This window comes from Poecilia latipinna, unplaced genomic scaffold (assembly GCF_001443285.1).
Source record: "Poecilia latipinna isolate Pla-1442-1.1 unplaced genomic scaffold, P_latipinna-1.0 Scaffold576, whole genome shotgun sequence".
Lineage (NCBI taxonomy): Eukaryota > Metazoa > Chordata > Actinopteri > Cyprinodontiformes > Poeciliidae > Poecilia > Poecilia latipinna.
In genome coordinates, this window is record NW_015113192.1 from 5252 (window position 1) to 21554 (window position 16303).

Below are 16303 nucleotides of genomic sequence, written 5' to 3' on the forward strand. Positions count from 1 at the left end.
TGTCATAAGCCATCCAGGTCAGCTGCCCTGATATGTTCTAAACACCCTCAATTATCCTCTCGAAATCCTTGCTTGGCTCAAACATGTCGGCGCCGTGGCACGAGACAAATCCTCCATCGTCGCGGAGTTCAAAGCTCAGAAGGAAAGTTCTTGCAAAAAGTACAACTGAAATGCAGAAGCAAAAGCTGAAAAATCTAAATGATCTCACTCGGACCAATGAGAGTCCGTCACTGCATGCTCGTGCTGTGAACTGTCCTTCTGACGTAAAGAGAAGGCTTCCCGAATAAAATCGTCCAATGTGATACATTGGTTTGGAAGCCAAACCAATGTATCACAATGATTATCGCTTGTAAAGTATGTAGCTTACTCGTCCCATGAGCAGCAGAGCACCTTGTTATAGCTGCAGGTTATTGTTTCTTGCGCCGTTGCATTGATGACATCCTGTCCTCCTCTTTAACTGAGAGGGAAACAGACCATAATTTAAAAAACAGAATCCCAGAGTTCAATTTGTCACAGGATATTTTTTCTGCCTCAGTCAAAGAGCATCTCAGACATCGGTCTTCCCTTTTTATTATGCTCACATTTGCAATAAAACACATACAATATGAATTGTAAATTGTAGACTCTCTTCTCGCTTTAGATAATTTTTCCCGCATTAGCGTATTCATTTTTGCTGGAGATTCAAACTAAGTGCTCAGTTTTCTAAGCAAAAGTTTTCACTTCAATTTCTTCACTGCACAGTAAAGATTGCAAACGATTATTAAATGCTGTATGATCTAATTATATTACTGATCTCTTCTAATTTTCAGATCTATACGCACTGCCATGAAAACACGTAGCAGGGCAGATCCATTCCTGACCGAGGCGCATCCGCATTCGATAACTATTGGATTTCAAGACGAATCGAGTGATGCCTGTTTGACTGGGTCAGTGCAGCGGGTCTAATCAGACACTAGAGTGTGCATTTGTGTTGTGTAACAGCACTGTCCTGCCCAGACCATGTGGCTGGCTACACTCAAAGGCCATCTGGCGCCTGCACACCTGCTCCATCAGCAAGGGACTGCAACCGTCGCTCACTGTGCTCTTCTTTGGTGGATGTTATGCTCCTCCTGGTCTTTGACCAAAGCCACAAGCCAGAAATTCTACCCAACTGTGACCACCCAGTTTGGGAAACTGCGGGGCCTCCGGGTGCCCGTGCCCAGCGAGGTCCTCAGACCCGTCGATCAGTACCTCGGGGTCCCCTACGCCGCTCCGCCCGTCGGCGAGAAGCGCTTCATGCCCCCCGAGCAGCCCTCGCCGTGGTCCGGGGTCAAGAATGCGACCCACTTCATGCCCGTGTGCCCGCAGAACATCCACAACACGGCGCCGGAGATTATGATGCCCATATGGTTCACCTATAACCTGGACACAGTAGCCACGTACATTCAAGATCAGAGCGAGGACTGTTTGTACCTGAACATCTACGCGCCGACGGAGGATGGTGAGTGGGTGGGGTAAAAAAAAATACCCGAGAGCCGTGACGGCCCATGTCTGCCGCTCGCTGCCACCGCTGCTGCTCGTTGTTCTGTGATCACCATGACCTCTGCGACCACTGCTCATGCCACTGCTGCCACCGAAAGGCTGGTTTATCATTCTAAGCAATGCTGCCATTTTTCTACATGATGCCATCATCTCACAAGCAGAAATGTTTGGTTTGTGAGTTAACATATCCCAGCCAGCATGCCTAGGTGGGCCCCATGTGGGGGAAAGGACGGCTGATATATGGGTCCCATATGGGTTTGTCCGTGGGTTCCACGATGGCCCCACATGGGTTTGCCCATGTAGGGCCACAGCCCACATGGGCCCTACTTGGGCACTAAATGGACAAACCCATGTGGGCCACCACCATATAGGGCCCAAGTAGGACCCATGTGGGCTGTGACCATACATGGGCAAACCCATGTGGGGCCATCGTGGAACCCGCGGACAAACCCATATGGGACCCATATGGCCTGCCCTCCTTTTCCCCACATGGGGCCCACCTAGGCATTGTGTTGTTATAGAAAGTAAACAAAGCTGCTTTTATAGATTTGAAAATAATTTTTAAAAGATCACAGCCTCAGCATCAAAAGTGTTCAGAAGGAACAGGAGCTAACCGGTTGCCGGCAGGTTATAAAAAGTTATATTTTGAAAACTTCCTGCAGTTTAGAAACCTCTTAATGAGATGTCAGAGAAAGAGCCCGAGTGACAGCGGGGGTTTTTTTCGCCCTGTGCAAAACAGAGAGTAATGTAGCTTTCAAACCAAAAGCATCATAAGCTGAGCTTGCTGTGGGAGTCAGTGGTGGACCCTGTTTTCCACACAGCCGAGTTTTATGTAGTAGAGCGCAAAAGAGACAGGGTGCTCAATATAAAAAGAATAGATAATGGATGTGGGGGTTTTTTGTGCAAAACTGCAGTTTTATCAGCTATGATGGTGCATTTGTTTCGTGTTAAATTTAACAATAGGAGGACCAGTTTTAGTGAGGCAGAGGCTCATCTTGATGATCAAACCGAGAACATTTGTCCACGGGGACTTATTTTCCTAAAACTGCCATTTATCCTGGTTGTTTTTCTTTTGTGAGAAGTTCCCGCTGTGGAGGCAGGAACAGGACCATTATCTCCAGAGAGTTTAAGTGGTGACTCCTTACAATTCAGCAGTTTTTTATATATATATCCAGTTCAGCCACTGAGCATGGGTGAGCTGTTCCAGGCCTCATACTGCAACCAATGATTGTGTCACAACTTTAAAACTTTAATATAGTCACTACAAAATCCAACTGCCCTTCCCTTACATTTTGCTGCACACTGCCTGTCAGCCAGCAGAATGAAGGCTACTGAAAAAAAGGGGGGATAAAAAGAAAAAATGTGGCTGTATGGAAAGGCAATTGTGAGAAACACAGACAGTCATTGTGCCAAAAAAAGCAACATGCATCAGTCTTATTAAAGGCCAGCAAGCTGTGAATTGCTGGCCTGCTTAGTCGTGCATTGCTGACTTGCTGCCAGAGCAGATAGCCTGACTAATCAACCAGCTTGTAGTTGTGCTTCTCAGGCGCAGTATGTTACTTTGATAAACAATCTTTTGTTACTTTCACATATTTGTTAAAACTTGTCATTATATGATGACAGTGTAACATGAAACAATCTGTAAAAAAAAAAAAAAAAAATCAAGCTCCTATGTCTCCTCCCTATGGTCCTACAGCCATCTGCAAAAATATGCTGCTTCTGATCAAAAACAAACTATCAGAGCCAGGAGGAAGGTCTTAGTGCTGTCAATGATGCCCGTGTATGTGTTGGCGGAGAAACAACTCACCGTCACAGAAAAACTGGTTATCCACCATCATCAGTAGCCATGCTTACTAACCTGTGTATTCATGACAGACTCTGTTGTGGGAGGGTGTGAGCAGTGCATACACATGCATGATTGACAGTGCTAAGTCCCTCCTCCTGGCTTTGATTGGTTGTTTTTTAACCAATTTCTAGAAATGACTGTAGAACCACATGGAGAAGACAAGAACCTTTATTTATTTTCCGTCTCATGTTACACTGTCATGGTAAAGTGATGGTTTCAACAAATATGTAAAAAAAAATAAAATAAAATCTTTATAAAAGTTACATACTGCAACTTTAAAACTCCACAAAATATGTAGCAGGTGTTAATTTTATATTTTCTTTTATCTAAGACTAAATACCAAAATAACAACAACAACAAAAAATACACGTTGTCAGTCAGATAATCATTTCCCCCAGTTTACAACCAACAATAGCAACTTGTTCTAAACATATTATAATAGATATTACAGAACAATAGCAAGGCTGGCATTTCATCAGAATCTCATTCCAGCCATTGCCTTGTAAGGGCTGCTTAGAAATAACTTTCCTTTATTCAAATCCATTTCTTTTTGCCAAAATCGTCTTCTTATTAATGAGTCACTGCTTTGTTCAGACAGTGTGTCTGCTGGGGGCCAATTAAAGAAGCGCAGGAGTCAACTGACTATTGCATGCTGAATCCTTTCCTATTTCTGAGCTGTGAAATGAACCGGCGAGGGAACACTTTGTGTGTCTGCTGTGAATCTGTAGATTAACAGAACATTGCAATACGGCTGCAACGCTGTGTGATTCGGAAATCCTTCGCTGACTAACAGTTTTCTCCTAATTCCCGTTACTTCAAGGTGCTAATTAAGCACAATTTCTGAGAGGCTTTCACCTCCCCTCGCAGGCTCTCGGTGCAAAACATTCAACATTCAGAGCTGAACTGGGTTCTGTTTGTGTTATTTGCCACACCGCTCTTTGAGACTGTTTTTTTTTTTTTTTTTTTTTTGCCTGTGGTAGCATAGCAACAGCCGATAAACAGCCTGCTTGAAAGGTAGCTGTCCAAAATGGTGCAGGCTATGCATTTCATAAATCCCCTCGCCTGAGATCCCTACGGGCCTGGCCACCTGGCACAAAAGCAGGTCAATTAAATTTCTTCTTTTCAAATGCATTAGAAAAGCAACATGACCCTTTTGGTCCTCTGGTTTTTTTGTTCATTTGAAATGCACCACATGCATTTTGTGATTCAATATTTATTCGCTTTTGCTGAGGTGTTTTCTCTAGGACTAGTCTCCAGCACTTCCAAACGAGGTATTTTCCCGATTTCTGAGCTTTTTAAAATGCGCCTTCTGTCTTAATTATTCATTATGCTGAACAATAATACACTTTGGGTTTTTTTATAATGTATTCTGCAGTGATTTACTTGAGCAATCGACATGGCAGTTGCAGGAATAATGAAGGATTCACCTTCAGTCACTCCTGTCTAAAGAATCATTTCTGTGTGTAATCCCGTCACCTGCAGCAAAGATGTGAAGATGCTTCTCACAGATTTCTAACATTTTTGAATATTTTTGTCACACTAAGAAGTTTCAGATCATCAGCCAATTTCAATATTAGACATGAAAGATCAGCTTTTAGGTCTTTATTTAATTGATTCATTTTTAAAATGCTGTCCAAACCAGCCTTTCTAAATTAGTTATAATTTTTTTCTTTTATAGAAAGCTGAATTCAGTTTCACCAGACCCAATTACTGCCAGACCTGTAGAATCAGGGAATCACTTAAACAGAACTTCCTTGAATTAGGCTGAAACATCTCAAAGCAGACGAATGTGGCATCAAGGCTAAAGTAAAGCTTGTCTGTCTATTGCCTGATTAATAGACATTTGTGTAATTAATAATATAATTACTCATTTGGGGGAATTAAAAATGATCTCATTAACATGCAAATTATGCTCTGGATGGAAAATCGTCTTGGAATTCATATTTAAAACGCAGAAGAATTACCAAATCACATCGACTTGACATGTATAGCCTGTAGGGGATTTATTTACAAATGCAGCTGTGCTTGACAGTGTTATGAAAACGATTTCCTGACATTTAGAGTGAAATTATGTTGAAAAGTCATTAAATAGGGAATCAAAGTTTGTAAAAGCTTGGAGAAAATAATGCAAAAATGACCAAATTAACATCTTGATGTTGAGTTTTAAATTGTTTGAATCTATGACTATCAAACGTGATGGAGATCTATTTTTGTACGTAAAAAACAAACTTTTCCTTGTTTAAAGCACCAGTTTGTCCATTTTTTTACACTGCCTTTCTTAAAACTGTCTGATGTTTTTCTTTTGCCAGAAAGAGATTCTGGCTCTTTCCTCTTCATGCTGCCTCTTTGATTGGAGCGGTAAATTAAATAAGAGGCGCAGTCAAATCTACCTTGCTTTTTTTGAATTTTGTACTTCTTTTTTTTTTTTTCCTCCTTTCTGAATCCCAGGAAGCCAACACAAGAAAAGGGGGGCGGCTTTCTCACACGCTGAGATTCATGTATCTGAAGGTATTTTTCTACCAGCTCAAAAGTTTTGATGCATGGATTCTTCTTGTTCAAATCTCTTTTTTTTTTCCTTTTCCAAACAACTGTGTTCTCTTTTTTTTCCTTCTCTCTCTTTGAGTGAAATAAAAATAAGGCCATCTGATTTATGACGGCATAGGTTTTCTATTAGTGCATCTCCTGTCCTGAATTGAGAATTGTCGCAGTCTTTTCAGTAAGTGCACCGTCTCTATTGTTCCACGCATTGATCCGCAGACTGAAATATCTGCTTATCTCCCTTAAAGGTCCGTCTAAAGAAACTCATTTGTCAATATAGTGAACTGAATTTTTTCCTTTTCTGGTTCATACAACCAGAGAACGTTTAATGTTACTTTGTGCTTATAAGTTCAAATATGGATAAAAAAAAAAATCATGTGTAATTCTTTGATCAAAGCCTTCTTCTCTCTTTACGTCTAATAGAGAGAACTTTAGATTTAGTGCATATGGCAAGTCTGCTTGGGCCGACACATCCATGCCTCATAAAAAAATGTTGATTAGTTTCATAACTCTTGTCAGAGTGTATTTACCATGCATTTTTTGATTGTCATTACAGCTTTTATGCCACAGGCCTACCACTCTGGCTTGCTTCCAAGCACATTTTCCTAGCAGACCTCTCTCATACCTCATACTGGGCAGTTGTGATATAAAGTTTCAGCAACAGTTCTCGATTAATTCTCCACTTCAGCGCTGTTGTCCCTGCACTTGTTTGCTGAGCATGTGTGTGTGTGTGGGTTGTGCGTGTGCGTGTGTGTGTCAACTTTGCAGATATAAGGGACTCTGAAGCCCGACCTGTTATGGTTTACATCCACGGAGGCTCCTATATGGAGGGCACTGGGAACATGATGGATGGCAGCATTCTGGCCAGTTATGGGAACGTCGTTGTCGTCACTCTCAACTACAGGATTGGAATATTAGGTAACTATTCCGTGGGTGTGTATGTGTGTGTGCGTGTGTGTGTGTGGTAACTTAGTCTTATTAACGCCTCGGTTTCCAAGCAGGGCCGATCCGAAGCACAGTTTAACCCCGTCCTAAACGGAGCGCCGGTGTTCTGTGTATCTGTGCTACCCGTAAATCCGTCCTACCAAATCTGACGAGGTAGCACTGACAGTCAGAACACCGGCGATCCAGCCTAATTTGCAGTACCGTAACTCCGCCACACGTTGCGCTATCTGAAGAATTCCAACGGTTTATGAAAGAGGAGACGTTGCGCTTTCCAGCCAATATTGAGTTATTACGGTAATTTCTTTCCCGCCGTTGCAGGGAGTGAAATTAATCTGAGGGGCGCTCTTTTAATACGGTAAATTGCGAAAATAACTCGCTAGATATTGAAAGTTCCAGTTGTTATGGATAAACGGGCAAATATATATTTACTCACAGGACATTTAAAGAACTGTGTACAATTAAAATAAGCAAAAATATCCTGGCAGAAATTTTAACACAAACTCAGAAAAGTCAGGAGAGATTGGCTACGTTTAATTAGCTGTGCTTGCGCATATGTATGTAAACGCATTAGTAAAGAAAATAAAAGAAAGAATCTTACAAGGTTACAAATTTGCTAACAGTTTCTGTCAGTGTAAAGAGTTTAAAGTTTCTTTCACCAGATGCCAAAGAATTAGCTGGAATGAGTATAGATTTCCCTGCAGGTGTATTTAGTATAGGGAAACACTGGCCATAAACACCAACAATAAACTGGTTGAAAGGAAGCTATTGCACTTTCTTCTCCACCTGAAAGAAAAGCTAATTTTGTCTGTCTGGACATATTTCCTGCTGTGAAAACCCTTAAACATCATGGTAGGAAACCTGAAAGGAAGCAGCATCCATTAGACGTAATTAATGCTGTTTTCAAAATTCAGTTTTCAAGCTTAGAGCAACAGTCTCTCAGGCAGTCTACCTGAACTTGACCTACTAACAAGCTAATATTACGACACCTGTGTTTCTTTATAAACAGCAGATTGGCAAAAAAAAAAAAAATCTATAATATCCTACATGTCAAAATCACAACTCCTAATATCTGAAATAATGAATGTTATGGTATTTTATCAGCAGTACAGCTTTACCTCTCCACAGGAACCACAGAATTACCTGCCAAAGTGGTCTTTATTTTCCACTTTTCACTATAAAATAACACGCAAATGCATGGGAAAATCTAACTAAGGTAGAAATGCTTTCTGTCATTTTATTTGTGGAATAACAACGCAAATCCTCATAAATGCTTTTTGCACAAAGTCCTTGTTACCCCCAATTATTTCTGTTCACCATATATTTATCTAATCGGGACAAAATTATCAACCTGTATCGTTCTTGGGAGTGAAAATGCTTTAAATAATAAATGCTGCAGCATTCACAAGGTCAGTGCTGCTGTCGCTGCTGCTTAGTCTGCTTCCTATCTGGGAGTTTTGGATGCAACTAGACAGGGAGAACAAGCAGAGGGATCAAGAGCACCTCTGAATTTGATGTTATTTTATCAACTTAATTCATGCACATTACATGGGATAAAGTGACTATGAGAGGAGATTTCAGGTTTGATGAGTAGCTCATTCACAAAGAGGGGTGCGGTGCTGAGGGACTACGATGAGGAGCTGACTAAAGCAGAGAAACAATGAGGGAGAGCGTAAAAGCATATTTACCCCTGAGGGGAACCTGTCTCTGTTCATTGGGATTCCCTGCAGGGCAACAGACTTGGATCAAAGATGTGACTACCCTGTAGTACATAGCCTTAATCTTGGCTTTGCCTTTGTTGCCTCCTCGTATACATCAGGATTCCTCAGTACCGGTGACCAGGCGGCGAAGGGAAACTACGGCCTCCTGGATCAGATTCAGGCTCTGCGCTGGATCAGTAAAAACATCGGTTACTTCGGAGGAGATCCAGGCCGCATAACCGTCTTTGGGTCTGGGATCGGAGCTTCGTGTGTCAGTCTGCTGACGCTGTCCCACCACTCAGAGGGTAAGAATGTGCAATTTACCACGTAAGCTTCATCAGTCAATATCTGGGTCATTCATTTCAATATGCTCCAACTGTGCTTTCCCATGTTTTTTGTTTTTTGTTTTTGTATTTTTAAAAATAATAATCATATTCAAACCAAGTACTTTTATTTTGTAACTTTCTTCATGTTTTATGCATAGCTCTACATACTCCGGTGGGGAGATGAAGTGTTATGATGACAGGGGTGGGGTAAATGGGTATTTGTTAAGTAAGTGATTGCTTTTGTCCCTCTCCACACAAACTAATCAGTCTAAAAGCTCTCCCTTCCCCTAAAATGTGAATCTCTTAAAGAAGCCTGTTGTTTTTATAAAGTTCTCAGCATGCCGTTGGGTCCATCTGAGTTTTTTTTTTTTTTTTTTACCAATATAGCTGATTTGCTTTTCAGATGCGCTGCAATGGAGTTGTTTACAATTGTGTGCATGTCAGCAAAGTTGAATAGTTACCAAAAACAGCAGTGACTTTTCACAAATCGGTTTAACTTTATTGCAAAACTTTAAAATAAGGAGTATGTTTTCACCTAACAGATAGCACTGAAATAAAAAATAAAAAGTCTTTAACTATTTAAATGGCTTGTAAAGGTATTCATATGATATTTTGTCACTTTGTAGCCACAAAGTGTAACTTGTTGGGATTTTACGTAATAAACCAACACAAAGAAGTATATTGCATGGAAATTAAAATTATAAATTGTTTTAAAAATGCAGCAATAAAAATCTGAAAAGTGTGGTGTGGATTTTTTTTCTGTCCCCATAAAATAATAATAATAATTAAAAAAAAACATTAGCTTAATTTAGAGCAGCAAATCTTCTGGGCTACGTCCAGCTTTGCTCATTTGGAGACAATTATTTTTTTACCTTTCTGATCACAAATTAGCTCAAGACTAGTCAGACTGGATGGCTCTGGACATCACGTTTTTAAACCTGGACACAGATTCTCAATTGGATTTAGTATTTTACTTTGACTGGGCCATTAAAACAGCTGAACATGCTTTAATCTAACCCAGTCATTTGCAGCTCAGGTTGCATGTTTAGGACTTTTGTCCTGCTGGAGGTGAACCTCTGTCCCAGCCTCAGGTCTTGACCAGCCTCAGAAATGTTTCCTTCCATAACTGAAATGTATTTAAACTGTAAAAAATTACTATTTTAGGTATATATTCTTCCACTTTTATACCATGCATTGAACTGTGCCCTGTGATGTACTATTGTTTTATAATCTAACCCTTGTGTTGGCCTCTCACATCAAATCCCAACAAAATATATTAAGACAGTTTTTCTGGACACTGCAAAACTGCCATGTTGTCTCGAAAATGGTCCGTTTTGGTCATTTAATGATATTACCCAACGAGACAGCAGATACAACCCACCGCACTCGGTGACTGAAACTCCTTGAAAAGCCGGTAGCTGCGTTTGACAGACTCCCTCTCAAAGCCTCCCTGCGAGTCTCAGATGTCTGTATTTCAGCATCTGAGAATTGAACCCTCATATTGTTGCTTTACTAATCTTCCAGCTCACTCAATGATGCTGCACAAAATCAGAAGAAGGGCAGAGATTGTGTTTTCATCAGTGCCAGAGAGGTTGCAGCAGCTGTCCTTTGTAGGAATTTGTATTGGATGTGCTCTCTCTCTCTCTCGCTACACCCAATGCACAAAGACCTCCAGCTGTCTTTGAAGTAGACCCACTCACTGCTGCCCTGAAATTGAGAAAAATTTATAAAAAAAAAAAAAAAAAAACCCTGCAAGAACACTACTGCTGCAAGATTCTTCTGTTGAATGTACAGAAGATTCAAGCACCTAGGTAGAGTCGTGTCGCTTCACATGCAAACTCCCCAGAGACGGAGGTGATGCACCACATGTAAACAATTCAAAAGAGCAGCTTGTTTCCTGTATCAACATTGAAGGATCAGGGTTACTGCATATTCAGCTCTCTGCACACACCCGCCCCCTGTACAGTTGGCGTCAGCAGTCTGTGTAAGCCCCGCAGCTTGTTAGAGACACCATATTAACGATTCTACAATTACAGTATGTTTGCAAAGAACTGGTGGAGTAAAAACGCAACGCCTACTCGCTGACACAGTGTTGCAAATTGACCACTAGTTTGACATGCCCAGACGTGATCTGCATAGAGAGGCACACGCATGAAAGACATGAAAGGAAGAGCAGACTAAATGTTGGACATTTTTATCATTACATTTAAAAAAATAAAGGGAGATAAGTTCTGCACACTTCTATACTTACCAACCTTCCATTTGCTCTGCTTTCCTCACTCTTTGCTCCTCTATGCCTTTCTGACCAGTTATCAAAGCACATCACAAATTTCCTCGTTTGCTTTCATCTGTCAATCCCCCAATCTCCTTGCTGTATATAAATTTGGGGTTTGTTTTGGCCAGATTCTTTTTTTTCCGGGGTGAATTTTATCTTTTTTTTTTTTCTTCAATTCCATTTGTTCAATATGCCTGTTCAATTAAATACAATATCCGGTTTACCTTTCTGCTCTTTTTTGTGTGGTGAACTCCCCTTCAAAACACATTTTTAAATGCACCACAATTGCATTTTGATTTCCCCACATTTTTAAAAAATTTCCACTGTTGAAATCCCTTTAACATTTCTTGTTTTTAACAAGGTCAAAGTATTTTTTCACATATTACCAATCTACTAATTTGCATACACTGACTAGATGGGAAGAATAAGAAGTGCAATAATAAAAGAAAAAAACAAAAAAAAAACAAAGGACTCTAAGTATTAAAATGAGGATTTTACATTTAAAAAATTCACAAAAATTTTGTTTGCATGGTGAGGACATTAGTTCAAGGTTTCCCCCAGTAAACTTGCTAAGCCCGGTGATTGGAGGCTAAGGCAGTCCATTCATCGAGCGGCCATTATGTTTTTGAGTTAAAAATGTTTAAAGTTGACAGGAAGTTTTAAAATATCACTTGATAATTATGTGTTATTGAAAGACTGGAAGATTAATATCTTAACACCAACTATAAAATCTTTTTAAAAAAAATGCAAACATTTTAAAAAGACTTAAATAAATAAGCAATGATTAGCCTGGTGGGGGCACAAGTAAAGCCTGGTGGCCCGCCAGGCTTATAATGCACTGGAGGAAACCCTGTAGTTAATACTCATTCATGAAAAAAGATGGAGAAGCTTACAACTATACACATAAATTAAATTGAACAGAATCAGTATGATGTCAGTCACCATATGTGCAAACCGTATTTATGGAATGTAATACCAAAAACAATCATAACTCCGAATGTACATCAGTGTGACATGAATCAGGATTTTGCTGAGGGCTTTTCTGAATGAATCAGAAAACATTTATTAGGTTAAACACAAGCTGTTATCCTGTGTTTTCTTTTTTTGTTTCTTTGTAATTTTGAATTTTCTCTTTCCAGGTCTGTTCCACAGAGCCATCATCCAAAGCGGTTCAGCGCTCTCCAGCTGGGCTGTCAACTACCACCCAGTCAAGTACACTCGCATGCTTGCAGAGAGGGTTGGCTGCAACGTGTTGGACACCGTGGACATGGTGTCCTGCCTGCAGAAGAAGAGCGCCAAGGAGCTGGTGGAGCAGGACATCCAGGCCGACCGCTACCGCGTGGCTTTCGGCCCCGTCATTGACGGTGACGTGATCCCGGACGACCCAGAGATCCTGATGGAGCAGGGCGAGTTCCTTAACTACGACATCATGCTGGGCGTGAACCAGGGCGAAGGGCTGCGCTTCGTGGAGAACGTGATGGACCTGGAGGACGGGGTCTCCGGCAGCGACTTTGACTTTGCCGTGTCAGATTTTGTGGACAGCTTGTACGGCTACCCGGAGGGTAAGGACACCCTGAGGGAGACTATTAAATTCATGTACACGGACTGGGCCGACAAGGACAATCCGGAAACCAGGAGGAAGACGCTGGTCGCCCTCTTCACTGACCACCAGTGGGTGGAGCCGTCAGTGGTGACAGCCGACCTCCACGCCCGCTACGGCTCGCCCACGTACTTCTACGCCTTCTACCACCACTGCCAGAGCCTCATGAAGCCCGTGTGGTCCGACTCGGCGCACGGAGACGAGGTGCCGTATGTGTTTGGCATCCCGATGGTGGGCCCCACGGATCTGTTCCCCTGCAACTTCTCCAGGAATGACATCATGCTCAGCGCCGTGGTCATGACGTACTGGACCAACTTCGCAAAGAGCGGGTGAGTTACATCAGCACCTGTGATTTGCTTATTTGTTGTAGTTGACCTTCTGATTCCCATCCAATATCTAATTTAACCTTCCCGGTGTGACTGAGAAGTGGCCTCAGCGCTGGTTTCTCTCTGAAGTGGAGTCCACTAATTAAGTTCAGCCTGAATTCCCACTTACGCCTCTCTCACTCTTATCTCGTTTTTTTTCTTTGTTATTAAGCTGAAATTCTCTCGTGGAAAAAAAAAAGCTTCACTTTTTATTACATTTCTTAAAGCCTAAAAACCGAAATGAGGGTCTGCTTCCTGTGTTGTAACTAATTTTAATTAGGATACATGTCAACAAGCTCTTTAATTTTATTCGGTTTTCCTTTTTTTTATGTCACTATTCATGTTGTACACAACCAAGTGCGAGATGTTTTTGTATTTAGACGTCAAGCAGATGCAGGATTTTACTTATCTAATTTATTTTCCAATTCAATGCAGTTCTAAGGTCAGTGCATTGTTGATGGATGGATGGATGGATGGATGGATGGATGGACCTTCCTGGTTCCATTTATGCACTAAGTTTGCATTAAATGTAACACAAACTTAAGCTTTATTAAGTATTTAATAAAATGTAACGATTTAACCATAAAATGTATAAATTTCTAACTTTACAGAAGATTTTCTCTTTCATATTGTTTTCATGATGCTGATGTAGAATCATAATTCACTGATATCAGTTTATTACCCAAGGGCAGAAGCAAAGGATCTCATAATCTTTCCCTTTGGGATCTTTAATTTGTTATGAAAATCAATTATTTCTTTTGATATGACTAAAAAGCAACAAACATTCATCTGTCTGTCTCAATGTTTTTGTAGATTCCTTCCCATTTCATCTTGGGGAGATTTGAAATTGCATCAAAAATTAAATTTCAAAAAGTTGTCCATGGAGTGCAAAATGATGCTTATTATTCGAGACAAGCTTCAATTTGATGCTGACTGTTTAAAAGGAAAAATCTTGTTTCTCAACAGTGCGAAGCTCTGCAGGCCTTTTTCTAAAGCAAAGCCTTGCTGGGTCTTTTTTTTTTTCTTCTTTCTTCTTTTTTTTCCACTGAGCCAAGAGACACTTAAGTGAGTTTCACTTTAGTGGAGGACTCCTCTGCTGCTTTGCTGGAAGCACTCTACAGCTGTAATAAATCTTTGTGTAGGTTGACCCCGGCAGAAGGCAAAAGCACGGCGCGGGTCACCGTGGGCTGCTAATGCTGCTGTGTAGGAAAAAGTAAAAGCTGTTTCTTTGAGGAGAGATGGGAGTATCACACTGTGTGCACCAATTTGGCTCTTTCATTTGTAGAAATCTGTCTTCCCTTTTGGTAGAATTTCAGAAAGGCCTTCCTTAAATTAACATGGCACCACAGCAGTGCCTTACAAATGTATCAACGCTCCATGGATGGAGTTTTGCCTTCAGAGATCATATTGTTTGTGAATGGCGTCCAACTGATCTAAAAGACCCCTAGATATATGTTGGAGAGTATTTGTGAACATTGAGCAGTTCGTGGAGCACTCTTCGATTCATCATTTTCAAACAAACTATGGCGCAAAACAAAATCAACAAAACATGGCCTCTAGGAATGGTGGAAAACGTAGTGGTGGCAGCATCATGCTGTGGAGATCCCTTACTCCTGTTCAGCAGGACAGCAACCATAAACACGCTGTCAAAGCTGCAGTTTAGGGATTTAGATCCTAAATTAAATCCATTTGTGAATCTGTAAAAAGGTAAGAAAATTTCCTTTACCCACACACTCTATTTACTCTGACTGAGATTTTATTTTTTTTTTTTGCAAAGAAGAATGGAGGAAAAAACATTTCCCTAAAGACTCGAAGCTGTAATTACTACAAAATTTAATTCTACAAAGTGTTGACTGAGAGGTTGAATAAAATGCACACCCACCCTTTTCAAATGGTATCGCTAAAATTATGTCTACTTCTTCTTATTCTTCACAATTATGCTCTACTTTGTGATCTATCAAATACATTCTCAATCAAAACATTGAGAATTGTTGTTGTAGCATGACATTATGTAAGAGCATTCAAAATGTATGAACACATTTTGCAAAGCCGTGTAAAAATTATTATGTTTTTCCTAATGCAGCTAAAATCACTATCAAGGATCATATTTCAGGAATAGTTCATAATGTGGGAATTAAAATCATTATTTTCTCTCTTAGATGTTTTAATATGCTATAAAAGGATGACATCAGAATTCCTTCTGTATTTTATTACTTTATTCTGACTGATCATGTCATCTATGCTGTGCATAATGTGCTTGCTGTTCTTTGCAGAACTGCTAAGATGCTGAACTGTATTTTGCCACGTTGTATTTATAGATGTGTAATGACAATAATCTTTAAAAACTGAAATGTAATCTTTGTCAATGTCAGCTTTCTTTATATAGCACATTTAAAAACAACATTTAAAGTGATTCTACAATCATAAAAGAGCAACTAGAATAAGCCGTAATAAAAGTTTATGAGACACAAAATTAGGATTTCAAATAACTAGTTAGCATCTCATGCATACAAAATCTAATCTAATTAGTGACAATTAAATTTTTATTGAGTTTATTGCAGGATCTGTAATTAATTAAAGCAGCAGTATTGTCCAAAATCATCTTTTTTAGCTTTACATCATGTTATAATGTTATTCCCTAATTAACAACACACCTATAGTGCTGCTTTGCTTCTTTTATGCATGTTTGAGAATCCTTTAATCTCCATGGCAACCATTCAGCTGTGCAAAACACCTAGGTGGACCGAGAGCCACCTCTGAGGTGCAGCTCCTCTTCGAAGCTTCCAGACTTTCGCTTCACAGAAATCCCATATGTAAATGGAGAATATATGAGATTTCTGGGATTTTTATAACAACTGATGGTAACATAGCTACTGGATTGTGCTATAAAACAGCCCTACGTGCCTGAAAAAGACATAACGCTGCCCTAAAAGTAAAATTAATAGCATTTTCATCAAAAAACATGTATCCAAAAAAATTTTTTTTCAATTCAAAAACTGATGAATATGAGCTCAACAACAAAGATTTAATTGTTTTAATCTGCACTTGCAACCATCATATTGATGCAAAGTGTTATTAGGTCTATTCAGCTTCCAAGTGTCTCCAGAACCTCTAATACAGGGGTGTCAAACTCAATTTCACCGAGGGCCACTTCAGCATATTGGCCACCCCCAACGAGCCACATTGACGG

General features: G+C 40.2%; 1 protein-coding gene across 2 annotated transcripts in view; it reads left to right on the forward strand.

Moving 5' to 3' along the window:
- Positions 1-787: 787 nt before the first annotated feature.
- The window catches only part of LOC106953343 (neuroligin-3-like), a 24076-nt gene continuing 8560 nt past the window's right edge, over positions 788-16303 (forward strand). The window contains exons 1-5 of one of the 2 annotated variants that reach the window (XM_015042037.1): positions 788-1480; positions 5816-5875; positions 6674-6823; positions 8667-8852; positions 12288-13077. In XM_015042037.1, coding sequence (XP_014897523.1) covers positions 1000-1480; positions 5816-5875; positions 6674-6823; positions 8667-8852; positions 12288-13077 — 1667 coding nt within the window. In that variant the 5' untranslated portion in view covers positions 788-999. The remainder of the gene's footprint in view (positions 1481-5815; positions 5876-6673; positions 6824-8666; positions 8853-12287; positions 13078-16303) is intronic. The other variant, XM_015042038.1, reaches the window with a different exon arrangement.